Source organism: Myotis davidii, unplaced genomic scaffold (assembly GCF_000327345.1).
Source record: "Myotis davidii unplaced genomic scaffold, ASM32734v1 scaffold330, whole genome shotgun sequence".
Classification (NCBI taxonomy): Eukaryota; Metazoa; Chordata; class Mammalia; order Chiroptera; family Vespertilionidae; genus Myotis; species Myotis davidii.
In genome coordinates this window covers 823,598-844,192 of record NW_006283770.1, presented here as the reverse complement: position 1 = coordinate 844,192, position 20,595 = coordinate 823,598, and the positions used below count along the sequence as shown (strand labels likewise).

Below are 20,595 nucleotides of genomic sequence, written 5' to 3'. Positions count from 1 at the left end.
ATATATATATATATATATGCTATATAATCCATGTATCTCAGGACAATATACAAGTTGTACAAGCAATAGTTGAAGGCTATGCATTCAAATGGAACAAATACCATTCAGCATTATCACTGACTGGCTGTAGCTGTGCCAGTCTACAGTTCATGCATGGCCCTTTGGTATGATGCTAAGCCTCATAAAACAGTTTATCATCCCTTAAATAATTAAAAATTCCCATGATTCATATCCTGCTCTTTTCTTGTACCTTATTTATTCCTTTTTTAAAAATGTTTTCTTCTAATTTCTCTCACCCTGTATCTCTTTCTTTGTCTCCAAAAATACCTCCCTTAACTCTTACTGACATAATTATGAGTTACTTATTAAGTTAGTAGTAGCTTTTAAAGATAAGCCAAATTTCTTATAGTTTGTCAATAAGGTATTAAATTCAAGTAACCTATATCTGAAAAGAATGTATATCATTGAGAAGGCCTTGTATGTTAATAGTGAATTTAATTAAGATGAGTTTATTTGACCATCTCTAATCAAATAAGAATAATGTCCAGGATAGAGAAAGAAAAAATAGTAATTTTCAAGAGCCAATCAGTAACCAAGTAAATAAAAAGCAAAAAAGTAACCATGTTTAATAAAAGCTGTGTGACAAATTTTATTTGAAAGGAAAGCTACTTTAAAAAAATAATTATCTAATACTATTAACTACTCTAGAAAGTTATCCTGAGAAAATACACTACCTGGAAAAATAATTTTAAATTACATATAAATCAAATATTTTATATTTAAAATAAAATTAATTATATTATGAGGATAAAAGGAATATTTTAGACCACTTATTTCATAGATAGATCTTTTCATTATGATAACAGAATTTTAAATAGGCAGGTTTTCCAGTAGCAAAAATAGAAATAGAAGACTAAAAAAGTCCTTTATAAACTATCATAATGCAGTTCAGTAAAAATATTAAGCTTTCTCATTCATTAATTTTAAATGTGACACAAATGAAGAAACACATTTTCAAATACAATAGCTTAGATTCGGTTAAAACAAAATCCATGAAGAATGACAAGTTTGCTAGGTAGATTTGACCAAAGATCTCTACATAAATTTATTATATTGCATTTATTGATTTTTCCAAGAAAGAAAATATGGAGAATAAAATGTATAATATGTAAATAGAGACTATAAATAAATCAATATATCATTCATAATGGATAATTATATTTTATTATAATTTCAAAAAATATTTTAGTCACCTATATTTAGTTAAGATTTTAGAGCCTAAAAGCATGATTAAGGTTTTCTAATCTAGTTCTTAAAAGACAAAGCTACTAAATAAAAAACAATAAGATAAAAATCAAGTTCTATGAATATTTTAAAAGTAAGTACTCTAGGATCATAACACTGACAACACTAATTATCTTTTCTAGTCTTGGCAGTTATGTTGCATACTGTTTGGGTGACTGATGGGATAATTTCACTTCATTTTGTCTCAGTTTATTCTGGACCATGTAAGAGAAGAATATTAAAATAACACCTCTAAACAAAGTACTTGATAAAGTTTTAGTTGAAATAAAATGCTTAATAAATAACCTCAATTAATGAATACATGATTCCAGAGCAAATAACTGAATCCCCATCTGCTTAAGGGAAAGTTTGACTAAGAATTTCTGATGTTAGAAAAATAAGTCTATTTAGTTCTAATATTAGTTATTTTAGGACTTTTAAATATTAAGAGCATACATATACTTTCAGAAAGAGCCCTTTCATCAGCTAGCATTACTGTAACTATAAAAAAATGTGTCTATATATTTTTATATCATTAAATGTTTTATTTACTAAAATCATTTAATCGGCAGGGAAAAAAGCAGTTAAAATGTATGAAAAAACACATTATTCTGATTCCTTACACCTATACACATTTTACTTAATTTATTGATAATGGCTTTATACCCAAAAGAACACTGAAGTATTTAATTTAATATTTAATCTCAAATATAAATCTTCACCAATAGCAATTATACTACATCACTCAACTGGAAAAGGTATAAAAGACATTATTAATCATCATTTCTACTTGAATATTTAAATAAATTTTAATTCATACATAGTTTATAGTTTACATATGTCTTACATAATTTATAAGTCAAATAGCTAAAGCTCCATATTTTAAATAATTAATAGAAAGCATATTCTTTGCCTTGATCACCTGATTTTTTGTTGTTGTTTATAAAATTAATCACAGTTAGCAGGATAGAAATCGCTTTCAGCTTCATGAATGACATCCAAGAGATGGGAAAGGATTAGTTCTCAGTTGCTGCCAGTTATAGCGCCAGGTGGCTTTTTCTGCAGTGAAGGTGTTACCGATAATCCCATTACACTGGTACTAAATCTTGCAGACATCAAAATTATCACCAAGGTTCCTTTTCATCCCATCCTTTCCAAATGACTGGAAGTCGCTTCACCTGAAAGAAGTCAAATCCACATGCAGCTGCTGTTTTAGCAGGCAGCAAACTCCCTGAGAATGCCAGTCATGATTCAATTTTGCTGTGCTGGTGGCCCCCTATTCCCTGTCCAATAATACATCTGTTAAAAAATCGTACAGCTACAAATCAAGTTTAATCCTACCGGGGACCTCATGTTGGTCTTGTCTTCTAAAAAGGCAGCAGGTTCTGCTGTCTATCTTGGCCAGCGTCTGGGGAATACTCTTTAAATCCCAGCCCTACTTAGAAGAATAAGCTAAGGATCACAACACATGACCTCAAAAACCCTGATATGACTATATCCTGACCCAGAGGCATTCATTCTAGGTGAAGATTAGAACTTTGCATAATAAGATTACACAGCAAGTGAATGATATCAAGGGACTATCCATATGCAGCCGCCTGGTTTTCTATAGACAGCCTGTGCTCTGCAATATGCAGTACAGACGAAAAGGAGCTTGGTCTTTCTAGCTGAAATAAAATAGATTCACATAAATTAGTTGGCCGTTTCCAGATTCCTAAATCCCCCATTACATCTTTTATTGACAGCTCCTGTGAGGATAGCACAAATGCTATTCCTTTTTATTCTGTGCTCCTATAACAATCATGCTCTGTAATTGAAATGTACATAGATTATGGCTTGAAATTAACATCTTGTTTGCTGTAATCTTGGATTACAATTCACTGTGTACATAATAAAATTAGGAAATCAATGGATGGATTTATCAGCTCCAAAAAACTAGAGGTATTGTTTAAAGAATAGCTTAACATTTTGCGCCAACACTTTAAATGTAGAAGTCACAGAAAGATGTCAATAAAAATTTGAGTGAAAAAATACAAACATCAGCCAATATCTATGTAAGCTAGATTACATATGAATTAGCTCAATTCCCTCAAAATTCAGAAAATATGAAAGATTCAGAGATCTCATGAACATATTATTTTCTCTCTAAACCATACTTGAGCAAGGTCAATTACACATAAGGTCTCTACTTTTATAAAGTACAGAGCAGTATTTTATACTAAGCACCTTGAACATTTTGTATTTTAAGATATTTGAATCCATTCAAACCAATTACAATTCAAGGTTTTAGAGTTCTTAACAATATGTTTTTAAAGTATTTAATGAAATAACTTCTTATATTGGAATATATAGAGCATTTTAACTGTATAGAATCCTAGAGATGTTTAGAAAACAATACATTATGTTAAGCGTTTTTCTTCTAGAAGTTTAAAGCTATACCAGCTCTAAGCAAGTTTTAATGAAAACAGATTCCTATCATTCACGCAAACACCTATTCATGCAAACACAGAAAAATTATAAGCATGCGAAGAGGAATTCTCAACTTTATATTTTAAAAAAACTATTGAGATTTGCCATGGGATTCATGTAAAACTAATCTCCTTGGTATACTTGAACTATGGCTTGTTTGACAAGTTCTATTTGCCCACAATTGCTGAGGAACACACCACATACCTTATATTAGTCATTTTCTCCTTATAATCACAGTATCTTTAAGCATATCTATACAATATCTGTTAAGTACTCAGGAGTCAGGTGTTATAATTCTGATTTTGTGTATTAAACAGGCATGTATAACCCAAAAATATTGTGTAACTTCAACTACATAATAGCACATGTATACTCTTTGATTGCCTTGATTAGGATATTAAAAAAATAATGAGGAATGCAAAAATTACACATTTCTGTTATGATATTTACATCTAATATTCTAGTGCTATACTATTTAATAAAGTAGCCACTAGCTACATATGGCTATTGAACACTTGAAATGTGAACTCTCAATCCACTCTTTTCCTACTACATAATAGCACATGTATACTCTTTGATTGCCTTGATTAGGATATTAAAAAAATAATGAGGAATGCAAAAATTACACATTTCTGTTATGATATTTACATGTAATACTTTAGAGCTATACTATTTAATAAAGTAGCCACTAGCTACATATGGCTATTGAACACTTGAAATGTGACTACTCCAAACTGAGAGGTATTATAAGAATAAAATATTCTTACACAGGACTTTGAAGACTTAGTACAAAAAAAAGTAAAATATTTTATATATTAATTACATGTTGAAAAGATAGTAATTTAGATACAGCAGGTTAAATAAAATACATATATAACTCATATTTCTATTGGACAGCACTGTTTTAGCAGATTACATATTTTTAATAATATATTCTTAAACTAATTAAAATTGTACAACTAATAAAAATACTAAAGCAGAGGGTTATTATGGAAGAATAAACATTACAGTCTAGTGTTAAATCTGGTAGATAAGCTTAGTAAAGAAAGAAGAAAATGCAGTCATTTTAGAATCTATTTCATATTTCTAGCTTAAGGGTAGTGAGGAAGGAGGGACTAGCCAAATTACTGACCATTGTGAACCAAAAAAGAATAATGTGTTATAGTTAGAAAAATGTTTTAGTCCAGTAAGCATAGGCTTTTAGAAAAAATACATCTTGAGCAACTTCATAAAAGACTACTAAGGTCTGTGTGTACCACTCACTGAGTCCAATAGACAGCAACTTCAAATAACATGTCTGCATCTACCAAGTGCCATGATTTTTTTCCTAAGGTGCTATATAATTACTTATATTCACATTTTTCAAATATATCATAATAACTACATAGACTTGAAGCATTTAGTATATTTCAGAATTTTAGAAAAATGAAAAAGTTCAATTTTATAAATTATTAGAAGGCTGCTTTTCCATTAGTCATTTCATTATCCATCAATGTAGGTTTATAAAATTTCATTAATAAAAACAGTTTTACAGAAACAAGGAAAACTGTAAATAGTTAAAATATAAAATGTATACCTAATTTAAGTAAAGAAAGTTAATGGTAGATTTAGAATAACCAAAGGAAATTGATATTATACAATTAAAATACAAAGTCTATCTTTGTCACACATTGGGAATTTCTATAAAGAGTAGTACATAAAGTAACTCATTTAAAAGTTACTTTTTCATAATTTTTCCTTTATAATATAATATTTATCTAAAATACTAAGACTGAAGATGATACATTAGTATCAATAAATAAGATGGATAACATCTAAATCAGTTCTTTATAACCTAGCCATGCCACTTTTTCCTACCTTTTTAAAATTATGTATTTCTTTCCTTTCCTGGTTACAAGTATCACATATACACACAGACACAGACAAAAGCACACATATAAAAACAAAGTAATAACAATAAAAAAAACTTTCTAACCATCAGTATATGAGAGCAATGATATTCAGTCTAAGTTAATCCCCAGACATCCAAATTCATGAATAAAAATTCATCAGTTTTAAATACACTGAGCCTATTAAGCAAGAACAAAAGCATATGCACAAAAGAGCTTTTAATATATTTCAAAGCCCACAAGTGCCATGGTCTCATTAAAATTATAAATTACACAAACATGGAATGAAGATTCAAACTGCAGTGCAGCTAAGCAGATTACAGAAAACCCCGCGTTCCATATGATAACACACCATGGCCCTCCCAGATGGGGGCTTGGAACAAAAAGGCCATCACCACAGCTAGGGAAAACCTCCTTGTGATCTCTGGTTTCTGTTCAGCAGATGACAGCCAAATAATATGTTGATTATTCTGTTTGTGCTGCTAAGCTTGTAAGATGGAATAAAAGCGATATGATCTATTGTGAACCCAATGCTAATGTGTTGCTCCACTCATAAATAATATACTGAATTTATTTTGAAACTACCTTTTATCTGTATTTCAGTTTTTAAATGCATGAATTAAAATAAAAGCCAACATAAAATATTATTTAATTTGATGCTTTAAACTAAGAAATGTAGATGACAAGTGAAAAATACCTAAGTGCTTAGTTAAGAGCCTTTCTATAATTTCACCACTGTGATCACAGACAAAATACATTTTTAAATAGGCAATTTCTCTCATTAAGAAATGTAAATGTAGACTTAATACAGTAAGTTAATAATATACATTATTGACAAAATAAAAACTAAAATACTAGAGTATATAAAAATACTTTTCTGCAATACAAATAATGGCACATAATCAGAACATATGTCTCATATACTTCTGAATAATAAAAAGTATCACTGAAAGCCTTGTGAATGTTCTTAACATACATAAATGAATGCTCACCTACCTACAATCAAAATAATTAAAAAGAAGCTTATAAAATAATTCTCAAATTAACAGCCAGCATTTCATATTGCTTTGATGTCAAAAACTAAAACCTAATTTTTCCCTCACTGAAATATCCCAAACTTTAACAGAATGAACTATACTTAGATGAGGTAACTGGCATTGTGTCTGTAAATACTTCACCAAACTTTAGATTTCATGGATAAAAATTTTTATGATTACTAGCACTATTTAAAATATTGAAAATCAAAACTTTTCCCACTCCAGATATCCTTCCCTGAATAATCTTGTGTACAGCAACATAAATAAAGAAGTACATTAAAGTTACAGTTGAGGCAAACATAGATAAACATACTGTTTTCTTAAGGGAGTATTTAGTAAAAAAGCACATAAGTATGGCCATTAACATAAATCCACCTCCCTTTTCTGTTTAGAGGTATAGATTTTTGAGTCTAAAAACCAGAGCAAAATTGCCTAACATGAAAAATACAATCTAAAATTATGGGTATAAAATGTAAAACAATAATACTTTTAGAGAAAAACAGAATACAGACCATCTTTGGAATAGACAAATATTTCTTAAAGAAGAGGTAAAGAGCACTAAACATAGATGACAAACTAGACGACTTTAAAGTCATAATCATCTGTTCATCAAAAGCACTATTAATAAATTGAGAGGGCAAACCTCAGAGCAGGAGAAATGTTTGCAATACCTATATTAGATGAAGGACTCATATTCCAAATATATAAAAAACATCTACAAGTCACAGAAAAAGACAGCCCAATAGAAACATGGGCAAGAGAAATGAACAGTTGCTTCACAAAAGAGAATAATGAAATAGGCAATATACATCGAATGAAAAGGTGCTCAACTTCATTAATCATCAGGGAGCTAAAGAATAAAACGATAATGATTTACTATTTATACACATCAGAATCTGAAAAATATAAAGAGGTGGATAAAAGAATCGAGTGTTGGCAAAGACGTGGAGCAACCAAAGCTCTCACAGAAATGTAAACTAGTACCATTTTAGAAAACTGGCAATACTGATTAAAGTTGGACATATATTCTTATGATCCAATAATTTTGCTCCTAGATATATCATCAAATGAAACACATAAATATATTAATCAAGAAGTATGTATTATAATGTTTATAGCAGTGTTAGATGGAAACTTCCAAAATGTCCGTTAACAGAATGGATAAACAATAGTTGTGATACAGTCATATATGATGACATGCAGCAATGAAAATGAACAAAGTATGACTACATGCAACAATATGGACAAATCTCATGACAAAAAGTTAAGCAAAGGAAACCAGACATAAAATAGACTGTATAATTCTATATAAAATATAAATACAAGCAAAACTAATGATGCTACTGAAAAGTCAGGGTAGGGGTTATTCTAGTGCAGAGAGAGAAGTAGTGACTGGAAGGAAACATGACAGTTGGTGTCGTCTAGAGTGTTGATAATGTTCTTTTTCTTTATCTAGGTGCTGGTTACATGGGTTTTTTTTGGCTTCTAAAAAATTCATTGAGCTATCTACTTATAATATGTGTACTTTTCTGTATATAGAGCTTTCTTTTAAAAGGCAGTTTTACACACAGATACACAAAAGCAGTCAAAATCCTTGTCATAGGAAAAAACTAAGGGTTCTGAGATAGTTCATTTAAATAATCAAATTTTCGATTCAACAGATTTTGTATACCATTCCAGATTTTCTTATGCAAATATAAGCATCTCTAGATATATTCATATTTTGATTCCCCACCCTTTTACACAAAAATTGGTTACACTGTTTGAATTCTGCTCTCTTGAAACGGCAATGTATGTTTGAAAACTTCCAAATCTGCATATAGAGAACATCCTTTCTTTTTTTAAAGCTGTATAGCTAGGCCACAGATCATTTAACAAGTACCCTATGGGTAGACATTAGGGTGTTTCCAACAGCTTGCTACTACAAAAAGAAAAAAAAAATATAATGTAAACTCCAATGTATGTTGGTTATAACTTTTAGATGCCATTAAACAGGAAACAGACAATGAAAATTAGACGCAAGACTATCAGCACTTTCATCATATTCCAGATATCAACATAATGACAATGGTATTACTCATTATAACAGAGTTGCTTTTGTCATATACTATTTTGTGTGTGTTTGTGTGTGTGTGTGTGTGTGTGTATGTGTGTGTGTGAGTGAATACAGCCAAGGATTCCCCTCCAGCTAACCAGTTACTTGTCCATCTATTAAGTGCTAACCTTCAAAAATTACCGTGTCCAGCAGGGAGCAGCATTAGGGCATTCATAAGACTTAACTTGAACACAAACCAGACAAAAAAAAAAAAAAAAATGAGGAAAAGAGCCCACTTACCATAGATCTGTTCTACAATATATTCAAAGTTTAGAGTTGTTGCAGGGCTTCCAGGAAAAAAAAAAGCATCTAACGCATCTCAAAGCATATGTGGGTGACCCATGGTTTCAGGATTTCTAAAGTAGAAAATCAAAATTATATTAGTTAAAGGCTTTTTTCAGCCATGTTGATTTGAGTTAACATATATGACTAAATGTTTCTCAATTGTTAAGATGCATCTTCCTCTTTAGCAGGTCAATGGGATTTTGAATTCAGATATTCAATGACACTTTGGACAAAATGATTTAAAAAAACAGAGTATTATAGTTCTTTATGAGGGAATTTAAAGTAGAAGAAAGTACATGGGTAACATAATGTATCAATCAGCCTAAAGAGAACTGTGTTCAAGGACTTAAGGAAGTTGTTAACACCAACCGCATACAGTTCTGATATATTAAATTAATTTCTACATGTCAGCATGAATATCTAAAGTTAATTTTAAGCATGAAAAGGCAGCAGAGAAATAGTTGGTAATGCTGATGTGTTAAGACTAATTAAACAGATATTTACTCACTATGAAGAATGTATACGATATTGTTGAAAAACTCTGTGACAAACTATAATATGACAAAGGCAAAATATATTATGGTTGATACTGTCTTGAATGTCAAAACCTGCCTCATATTCAACCATAATAACTCCATTACAATTCTTATGGCTGAGAGAAAAAGTTTTATCATTTTTATTTGAAATGTTAAAAGTTTGCTCTATGTGTTTACATGTGACATTTGAGAGTCTACACTGAAAACTAAATTTTTGTCATTAAAAGAAGATAACAGCATATGAATATTCATCTAAAAATATACAATTACATAGAACATACAATATCACATATTAATATGTTAATGAATATGTAACAAGTTTCCTACTATTTTCTTCTGGCAAAATGATATGAGAATCTTGAGTGCATGATATCAAGACTACAGTGACTCTCTAATACTTATGATTGATTTGACTGAAGCTGAAAGAAACTCTCATATCTTAGTCTTCTATCCTTTATCATTAAGCTATTTATGACATTTTTTCTTATCCTTTGCTCTCCTTAAAGTCTTCCTCTTATCCTGTTTCTTGCCTTTGCTATTGTACATTGCACTTTTCCAATACTTCCTCATTTCGGTCAAATCTATCTTTCTTCTCTTTACTGCTTCACAAATAGAATGTTGAGCAAAAAATGTCAAAGATAAGAAAAAGTGTATTGCTTCATATATATAAAGTACAAAACAGGTAAAACAAATCTATAATCCTGGAAGTCAGGACTAAGATTTCCCTTTGTGAGTACTAGTATACTAATAGGAAACAAAAAGGAATTATGTGGTGTCTACCAATTGCCTCTGTGCAGGCATAACCATGGCATTCATTCATTCAATCATGCTACCAAAATACCATATTGTAGTAAGCCTCCACAATATCTGTTACATGCTTTACCTGCACTGACACAATGGGAAAAGCCACTGAGTTAATTTTTGTGAAAGGTGTAATAAAGTCTATGTCTAGATTCTTTTGGTGGGGGCGGGGAGGGGGGATGTGTATGCCTATGTGTTCCAGCACAATTTGTTGAAAAGACTATGTTTGGTATTGCTTTTGCTATTTTATCAAAGGTCAGTAGACTATAGTTGAGTGTATTTCTGGGCTATTCTCTTCCACGAATCTGTCTATTCTTTTGTCCATACTATATTGTTTTGATTACTATAGCTTTATAGTAATCTTGAAGTTTGGTAACAGTGGTCCTTCAACTTTGATTTTCTTCTTCATTGTTTTGGCTATTCTGGGTCTTTTGCCTCAATCAGCTTATATCTGTAAAGTAACTTGATGGAATTTTTATTGGAATTGCATTGAATCTATAATCATGTTGGAAAGAATTGATATTTTGACAATATTGACCTCCTACCCATGAAAATTGAATGTTTCCATTTACTTAATTCTTCAATTTTGCTCATCAGAGTTTTGTAGTTTTCCTCATATAGACCTTGTATGCATTTTTTTAGATTTATGCTTAAATATTTCTTTTTTTTTAAATACTAATGTCAATTGTATTTTTTAATTTCCAATTTTATTTGTTCAGTTAGTATACTGGAGCTGATTTTATTTTGATAGGATGATAAGATGGCTTTACTGAATATGGTGAGTACAGAACAATAAATAAATAACAGAATTTAGAGAGTAAGGGAATTTATAGAGTGATGTGCCTACAGAAGTAGGTAGAAGGAACTACATGCAGGTCCTTAAGAAGTTTTGTTTTATATTATATGATTATATTATATGATCATATTTCTATTGAAAAGGTCAGGATGGCTCTTGAATGGAGAATGTACTACAAGAGAACCAAAGAAGGGCTACATGCCCTAGCTATATCAGGGAGCTATTAAGAGGTAAATTCACAGGTCTTGGTAATGGGCTGCATATAGCAAAATGCAATTTGAAATAGGGATTGAGTGAAGTTCCATTGCTTAGGCAACTAACTCTACAAACTGTCTTATCATTTAATAAGATACAAAACATTAGAGGGAGAATAGGGAACCTCTCTTCTGCCCAGGGCCATTTGGGTATTTATAACATCATTCTTAGGCCATACAAAATTATCAATTTAAAAATTACCTTACTATATTTGGTCAAACATTTAATTAACTACCCCTAATGTCTTGGCAGAGCCAGACCAAATGATTTTGCAGGCCTTATACAGCTCTTGGGCCCAACATTCCCCACCCCTGCACTAGAGGAAGTTCAGTCTCGGGTATTGTGAGGTTAAGGTTCCACTAAGACTTTTAAGAAACAGGTAAATATATGAATTTATGATTCTGGAGGTCAGAGAAGCAATCTGTGCTATAAATGTTAGACATTGGTATATAAATTGTAGCTGAGGTCCTGGGAGTGGATGAAGGTAATATAAAACATGGTAAAAAGATAAAGTGGTCCTAAGGACTTCAAGATTTAATGGCAGAAAGCAAGATCCTTACTTTTTAAAAAATATATTTTATTGATTTTTTACAGAGAGGGAGGGAGAGGGATAGAGAGTTAGAAACATCAATGAGAGAGAAACATCGACCAGCTGCTTCTTGGACACCTCCTACTGGGGATGTGCCCGCAACCAAAGTACATGCCCTTGACCGGAATCGAACCTGGAACCTTTCAGTCCACAGGCCAAGGCTCTATCCGCTGAGACAAACCGGTTTGGCAAGAGTCTTACTTTTTTAATACCCTCTAGCCATTGAATTGTCCATTCTTTCAAACACTAATCCCTCTCCTGTGCTCCGATTCCATTCCTTATACCTCATTCAAGTCCTTTTATCAATTGTCTAAAGTTGTTTTACAGTTCCTCTCAAACAATAAAACTCCTCCCTTGATTTTTTGTCATCTCTTTCTATCCCCTCCCACCACTCCAAAACAAATTTTTCTAAAATGTAAAATGGTCTATTTTTATGGAATATTCAACTTCACTTGCCATTTAATTCTAAATACAATTATTTGACTTTTCAGTTTAACAAAATAAACCATTATTACTAAATCAAATAATCACTTTCCAATTCTTATTTTGTTTTCTGTTCCTCTGCCCAGCTTGTAAATATTTATGTTCCCCAAAGTTTATTCTCAGTCATTTTTTCTTCTGATTCTAAAATATACATTTCCTGGGGTAAACTTCCATCATATGCTCATTAACTTCAAATCTATGTTTCATCTAGAGTTCCCGCTTTCACATAATCCACTGTGCATTGGATATTTCCACTTGACTACTCCATAGGTTCCTCCAATTACACACATTTTTAAAAAATACTCATTTTATGATCTCCCATTCCCTAAAATAACCAACATAACTACAAAATTCTGCTGTCTCTCCTTTATCCTTTATCATCTACTACAGGCCCCGAGCACAAGTTTTGATCCCTGTGGGATTGGGCCTAAATTGGCAGTCGGACACTCCTCTCACAATCCGGGACTGCTGGCTCCCAACCACTTGCCTGCCTGCCTATCTGATTGCCCCTAACTACTTCTGCCTGCCAACCTGATCACCCCCTAACCACTCCCCTGCCAGCCTGATCAACACCTAACTGCTCCCCTGCTGGCCTGATTGCCCCCAACTGCCCTCTCCTGCCAGCCCAGTCTCCCCCAACTGCTCTCCCCTGCCGGCCCAGTCACCCCCAACTGCCCTCCCTTGCTGGCCCAGTCCCCCAACTGCTCTCCCCTGCAGGCCTGGTCACCCCCAACTGCCCTCCCATGCTGGCATGGTCGCCCCTAACTGGCCTCCCCTTCCAGCCATCCTGTGGCTGCATGCGCAGCCATCTTTGAGGGCGTGGCAGTCAATTAGCATATTCCCTTCTTATTGGTTGTGGGTGCTGCCATCTTTGCGATGGTGTGAGGGTCAATAACATATTCCCTCTTCAGTCTGCAGGCCAACGCTCTATCCACTGAGCCAAACCAGTTAGGGCTTTCCCTCTTTATTAGATAGGATCACCCACAAAGCTGTTCAAGGCAGAAACCTGTGAATCATCTTTGGTTCCTCCTGTCAACCTTCCTTGATCATATCAATTCTACCCCTTATAGTAATATATCTTAATCCATTCCATTCTCTTTATTCCAGTCACACTTTTAGACAATCCATTTTCTTCTAGCATGTTTAGCCAAAACATAACGATCAAATATAATCACTGTCATCTTTCCTTAAAAGTTTTCAATGATTTCCCATTTCCTATTATGCCTAAAGGAAAAAAATCTACTACCTTAGGAAAACTAATTAGACCTTCTCCAATCTTCCCTTCTATTCATACTATGCATAAACCATGAGAACAACTTACACAGAAGCAATGAGAACAGATTTACTGAAGGAGCAGTCTTCCTATTCTCTGTAATGGCTTCCATTCTCTGTAACGATTATATCACCTACACATTCTTCAAAACTCAGGTTAAGCTTTCTCATCAGGGGAAACTTTCCAAGGCCCTTCTCAGTCCAAGTTAGGTATCATACATTTGTCCTCCAATAGAAATTATATAGTATACTTTAGTATTCTATTTATCCACCTATGTCCCTCAACTGTGCACTCAAGGAAGGCAAAGACTAAGTATTCTTTTTTCTGTAACCTGTGTACTTAGCTCATTACCTGGAACATAATTAATTATTATTCATCATTAACAGCACACCTAAACATATACCTTTTTATCTCTTCGCTTCTAAAGATACACTGTATTTAATCCAATGCCTTATATTCAACTCTATATACTGGTAAATTCAAATATGTGTGATTATTTGCTTTGAGAGCAATAGTTTTGTCTTTGTAAAAAAAAATCAAGACAAATTAAATTATCCTCTGATAATTTTATACTATTCCAAAGATACAGCCTAACTTCAGAAATTCCTTGGGTGCATATGTCATGTTCCCAAATTATAAAAGTTGAAAACAATTCTTCAGTTCTAGTAATAAGGCAAATAAAGCATCACATTATCATCCTTAGAAAACCAAAGGGTAAACAGAGTAGGAGACAAGAGAATAGGAAAAATAAAATGTAAAAAATCAGTATTTAAGACTAATAAAAATATCCAAGATGTTTCTATTTGATATGAAAATGCTTTGCCACTTTTTGTTTTGCTCTTCTTAGTAGTTACTACAGATCAAAATTTGTACATATTGCTCAATGTGTTCAAGTGCTGTTCTGTTTTCTAATGTTAATCTTTTCTCCCCCACATAAGAACATTTTTACTTCTGTAGGCCTAAAAATGACAAGAGTAGGTCTAAGCAAAGAGTAAGCACTTAACAGCTATTTACTGAATGATTTAGATATATACTGGCAAAAGATCCAAAATAAAAACATCTAAACCTCATCAAACTTTCCAGATGATATAGTTGAATAGCAACATGAGTTTGTTTTTTTCCTGAACATTTTTCTTTAAAAAAAAAAAAATCCAGAAAAATGAAAGACCTCCCCAAATGAAAAACTCCAGTCACTACTTAGCAAACTAATTCTGATGTATCAAACAGAACCTGCCAAAGATTTTAACGGGTCATTGAGATTTAAAACAATTCAATGGCAAGAACTGCCATGAGGTTTGGTTGTATTTTAAAAGTAGCATACATCACTGTCAAAACCAGTCATAACTTTGTAGTACAGGCATGATTTGGGAGTCTTTTTATAGTTTAAACTTGTCAATCATGAATGCTTTTAAAAATCACTTACCCACCACACACACACACACACACACACACACGCTCAGTTTTAAGAAAAATTTTAAATCGAAAGACACAGCTCTAAATTACATTTTTCCCCTGCACATAAAATTCCTATTCTAATAAGAAAACTCTCATTTTAAAGTTCACAAATCACTAGGAAAATAAAGTACATACACATTTCATTCTTACCAGTTTTTTTGGAAGAATACCTCAAGTAGTTTGTTATTTGAAGGTGTCTTAACAGCAAACGACAATTAAATGTGTGAACAAGGTTGTCAGAGTAACACTTGTCATTCACACCACTTATGGAAAGGGGCTTTCAGAAGCATTAATTAAAATTAACGAAAGCTTGTCGCGGGGACGTGCCAGAGAAGTACATTTTGTCATTTGCTCTTAGAATCAGAGGGAAACCAAAGCTCCAAGCTCGAGTTTTCACTCTAAGGTCTAAACCCAACCCACCTGCCACTGACAAACTGAGCTCAGATGCTCAGCAAGCAACTCATTAAGGTGAGTTCCGATTCCTTCAGTATAACACAACCATTTAAAAAAAATTAATGACTTCAGGTGAAGACGATGAATTTTCCATCAGATATCAGAAGAGAAAGGGGCGGGGAAATGTATCTTTCCTCTTCACAGACAAGCCTAAGTGAAAAGTCCTACTGGCAGTTGTTTGATATTTCGCTCCACCGATCGCTTCTGTAATTAAACGTGAAGACACTCAAAACGAGAGCAAAGTTGTATATTACCCACCTCTTGCCCCAAAGAACCCCGGAAGGCTCTCATCCAGGGCTCACCGGGGCCTTTCTCACCTGGGTCCCGCACAAGTCCGCCGTCCTCACGCAGAGAGCACTTTTCAGCAAGACGCCTTGCTATTGGTTGACTTAAGACGGAACTCTCAGTTCTATTGGCTACAAGAGCCACAAAGAGGCGGGAGTTGGGGGCTGGCGCTGATAGGCCGGCTATTGGAGTTCCCAGAGTTCCTATTGGGTCTACGCGAGAAGCGCCGAGATGGCGGCAGAGGGAAGCAGCGGCCCCGGCACCTGGACTCCTGGGTCTGTGGCGGCGGCGGCAGCCAGCAAACACAACGTCACCAGTTTCCAGAGAAGGGGTCCGAGAGCCAGCGGCACCGAGAGAGGCGGCTGTCGACTCGAGTCCATCGCAGGCACACGACCGTCGGTGCGGAACGGACAGCTGCTGGTATCAACCGGGCTCCCAGCCCTGGACCAGCTCTTAGGTCGGTTCAGAACGGAGATCTAGGCTCGACAGAGGGAAAGCAAGTGAGGAAGAAAAAGGTTAAAAAAAGAAAAACATAAGATAAAATAAAATAAAAATTACAATAGAATAAAGAAAAAATAATACTAAAGAAACAAAAATAAAAAATAAAACCCCCCCGCCTTCAGACGTGGAGACATGGCCTGGTCTGAGAGAGAGAGGGAGGGAGGAGGGGTTGCATGGAGACTCGGAAATGCTGTTAACCAGCCCGGTGCTGGTGCTCCCACTGTCACTCGGCTCCTGCCCAGCAGCCTTTTTCTAATTTGCGACCGGATCCCTTCGTGCTGTTACCTCGGTCAAGGGGAGTTACTCACGATGGGAGACAGTGCGGCCGTCCTCTCTAGAACCCCCTCCAGGTCTCTGCCACCCCCAGGTAGTTCGTGGTTTGGATTAACCTGCAAAAGTTGGTATCAATGTGAGAGATGGGCTTCATTGGAAGATACTAAAAAAAAAAAAAAAAAAAGTAACTTCCCGTCTTCCACCGCCAGGCTGCTCATCTCCGGTTCTGAATCTTTAAACAAACCACGTTGGCTTGAAAAGAATGGATTAAAGGTTTATGTAGATCCCAAGTTAGTTACACGCGTATCTGCTGCGTTAAATACACTTTTGTTTCTGTTCGATTTTTAACGAGTGAAAGAAGGGCAGTTCCTAGGCGTCCCTGTTATAATCTCTGGAACCTTTCTTTCATGACAAGCCTGCTATGAATATGCTCGTTTTGTAACTGTTACACTGAAAGGATTGACCCGATTAGGTTGGTAGGACAGAACTCCTATGTTAATAAAGGTTGTGAATTAGTTAATTCCTATCTGAATGCTGCTTCATTTAAAAAGTTGTATGTTTGTATCTCATGACTTCTTAATAGTGTGTGATATGTGCCAGTTAAATCTTGTACACTTCCATAAAATTCTAGAAATGCCATTGCTTGTTCTTGTACTTCACTCGACATTTTTCTCTCTGTAATCCCTCCACCCCTAGCCCCCAGCCCCACCCTGCAAGGTTTAATGCAAAGGAAAGTGACAAGGCAAGCAACCTGTGAGAAAGAATATGGTTGTGTGTTTTTTTTCCCCTCTGTTATTTCATGTTCTTAACTGGATCTTGGTTATTTCTACATAAGTCTAAGTATTTTTTACTTAATTGTCTCAAGTCTATTGCCTTCCTAAATTGCATGGTACTACAAACAATTATTCAGAATATCTCACCTTTCTTTTTTTTAACCCTTGCCACTTTACTTAGGTGTGATCCTATATTTGAACTTAAAACTTGGAAGCTGTTTTCAGATTGAAGTTCACATATAGGATTACACCAAGTGTTTATATATATATGTAATATGTATTATACGTGATTATATATTAATTCAATTGAGAAATGAAATTTTACTCACTGGATCCTGAAACTCTTCAAACAAAAAGGTCACATTTCTGACGTTATATTCTTCAGTTCCTAATTAGAATATCAAAATGTGCCTAGCACAGTTCCCATCACTTAGTAGATTCTCAATAAGTTCTTGATTGAAAAATAAAATAATGTGTAGAAAAAAGAGCAAAAACCTGGACAAGAATTTATGAAACATGTAAGATGAAGCTCAAAAAACAGACTCAGAAATTAAGTTACATGAAAAGCCACAAAGCCATTAACAGCCTGGGCTGATCTTTAGGCTCCAGATTTAGTGCTCTGCAAATGCTACAGCTGTTTCAAACCTTTGAGAACTCTTTTCAAGTGATTTTAACCAGTCCCTGGAAGCACCCCACCAAAAAGGTAACTCAAAGCAACTTCCTCATGTGTTTCTACAGTGATATAAACTTGAACTCTAATTTCAAAATTTTCCAGGTATGCTTAAGGATAGGAACTTTAGTATTTGACTGTAACAAGCTTATGCTAAAAATTAGTGTTCATTAAGATGATTGCAATGAGTATCAGTTTTTAGATATTTTGAAATATTTTTTACATGTGTATAGTTAACTCTCAGTGTACAAAGGAGGGGAAGAAGTTGTTATAGGAATTACTACATTTGGAATAATAACATGTGCAGAAGTATTTTAGTTGTTAACTTCTTAATGCCATTTTTGTATTTTCATGTTCTATTTTGTATGGCCCTGTGGAGCAAACCCATTAAATTTGTTTTTCATTAAAACATGATTTGAAAGTGAAACATTTGGCTGCTAATGTGTATATACATAGGTATAAGCAATTCAGATTATGTTGTTACTCACATGTTATTTGACTGGGATTCTGACAAGCGTAATATGACCATATTGTGACAAAATGCAATGATAGCATGGTATATCAGGATGATGAAACTATACTGTGACATTATACTGTTGCCTAAATAAATTCAGTAATTACTGGGTAACAAGTAAATACCATATTGCTATTGCCATACAGTACAGCGATATTTTACTGTTGCAACTGTGACATCATTGTAATTTTAAGCAGAGATGCAAAATATACTTAAAAGTCATCATACAGGCTAATTAAATAATATTCTCAAATTTCTATTCTTACTACTCCAAGAGCAAAGCATTTCATAAATTTGAGAATTTCCCATATATGCATCTTTTAAACATGATCTAATCATATTAAATATTTTTGTTCTGTCAACTGAATTTTATTGTTAGATACTGATAGACATTTCCCAAGTGGGCTACATTTAAATTTTTCAGGTTCTGAGATTTCCTAATCCAGGTTCTCAACTCTGCCCTTTCAGGAAATTTATGTTATTTGATGATACTATATGTAAATATTCCATTTTTCCTTTCCAGAACTTCCAAAGAGAGGTTATAATGGGTAAAAGATTCTGGCAGAATTTCTTTTATCCTTGCATAGAAGGTGTAGTCCATTTTAGGGCCGTATCATTGAGTCTGTAGGAATTATTCCCCAGCCTCATCCTTTAAAAAGATAAAGGAAAGGTGACTTCAGGCTTGACTGGGTTAACTTCTTTGCTGTTTAGGACTTAGTAAATTTTGACTGTCGGGTGAATGGCAGATAGGATTTTGGGGTAAATAATAATCCAGGAAAAGTATTCCAAAGAAGTTCGATATAGCAGCCATTTTCAACACTGATGTCAAAAAATAAATACTAGTGGGCTTATTTCCTTCGCTTCACTTTATCAGTCTAGAGCAGCCATGGGCAAACTACGGCCCGCGGGCCAGATCCGGCCCATTTGAAATGAATAAAACTAAAAAAAAAAAAAAAAGACCGTATCCTTTTATGTAATGATGTTTTCTTTGAATTTATATTAGTTCACACAAACACTCCATCCATGCTTTTGTTCCGGCCCTCTGGTCCAGTTTAAGAACCCATTGTGGCCCTCAAGTCAAAAAGTTTGCCCACCCCTGATAGAGACTGTAGGAGATGTTCATTGAGTTTGGACTCAATAAAATAATCCTGATTATGATATTTTAGAACTAAAAGCTGTAGCTTGTTCCTTTTTTTATGTAAAATTGTTTCATGTGATTTAATCTATATAGCCATTGTCACTTCATAGGTTTTTGTATTTTGATTCCTATATTTGCCCAGTCAATAATTGTTATAATTAAGAGTTGTCAGGATGTCTTATACTCCTAGAGAGAGAAGAAAAGGTAGATTTATTAATGAAATAACTGCAATTTAATTTGAGGTATGACATTAAATATTTAAGAATATTGCTATGAACTAGAAAGGATATGAACTTGTTTTTAACATTACATTTTCTCTAAAATGTCTTTCTATTCTTTTAAGCAAAACTATTCTTTTATAGAGAACACTTAAAAGGACTTGCTTAGTTCACTGTTACTTTTTCTAAGTGTTTTTCCTTTCCCTTTTATTTTCTCTTAACTTTGAAAAGGGAGATACCCTTGTTGTAAAATAAGGGATCATTACTGGGCCTTCATATTCTAATATATTACTTTGACGTTATTTACCCAAAATTTATAGCTTAATTAAAGATTTGTTTTGGGAAGTGTGGGGATTGAATATTCTTTCTTTAAAATAATATCGATATAATTTTCTAACTTCATACAAATTTTTTAAAAATCCTTTACCTCATATTTAAAAAATCATAAGATAGGAAAATATTGTCACTTAATCACAAGATCTTAAATTTTCTTTAATGTTTTCTAAAGCATTAGATTTTTTTT

The 20,595-nt window shown here is 33.6% G+C and overlaps 2 protein-coding genes across 8 annotated transcripts in view; one reads left to right on the top strand and one right to left on the bottom strand.

The window, feature by feature from the left end:
- The window catches only part of IMMP1L (inner mitochondrial membrane peptidase subunit 1), a 38,682-nt gene extending 22,593 nt beyond the window's left edge, over positions 1 to 16,089 (bottom strand). The window contains exons 1-3 of one of the 7 annotated variants that reach the window (XM_015566460.1): positions 16,018 to 16,089; positions 9,015 to 9,130; positions 2,207 to 2,462 (exon numbers count right to left, since the gene is read on the bottom strand). The gene's annotated coding sequence lies outside the window, so the exon portion shown is untranslated. Of the gene's footprint in view, positions 1 to 2,206; positions 2,463 to 9,014; positions 9,131 to 13,840; positions 13,862 to 15,397; positions 15,417 to 15,667; positions 15,905 to 15,958 lie in introns of those variants that run through there. The other 6 variants (XM_006753931.2, XM_015566464.1, XM_015566468.1 and 3 more) reach the window with 6 other exon arrangements.
- A 38-nt stretch (positions 16,090 to 16,127) lies between these two features.
- ELP4 (elongator acetyltransferase complex subunit 4) overlaps positions 16,128 to 20,595 on the top strand; it is a 180,209-nt gene continuing 175,741 nt past the window's right edge. Inside the window, exon 1 of the mRNA XM_006753936.2 lies at positions 16,128 to 16,442. Within this exon, the coding sequence (XP_006753999.1) occupies positions 16,217 to 16,442 (226 nt within the window). The 5' untranslated portion in view covers positions 16,128 to 16,216. The remainder of the gene's footprint in view (positions 16,443 to 20,595) is intronic.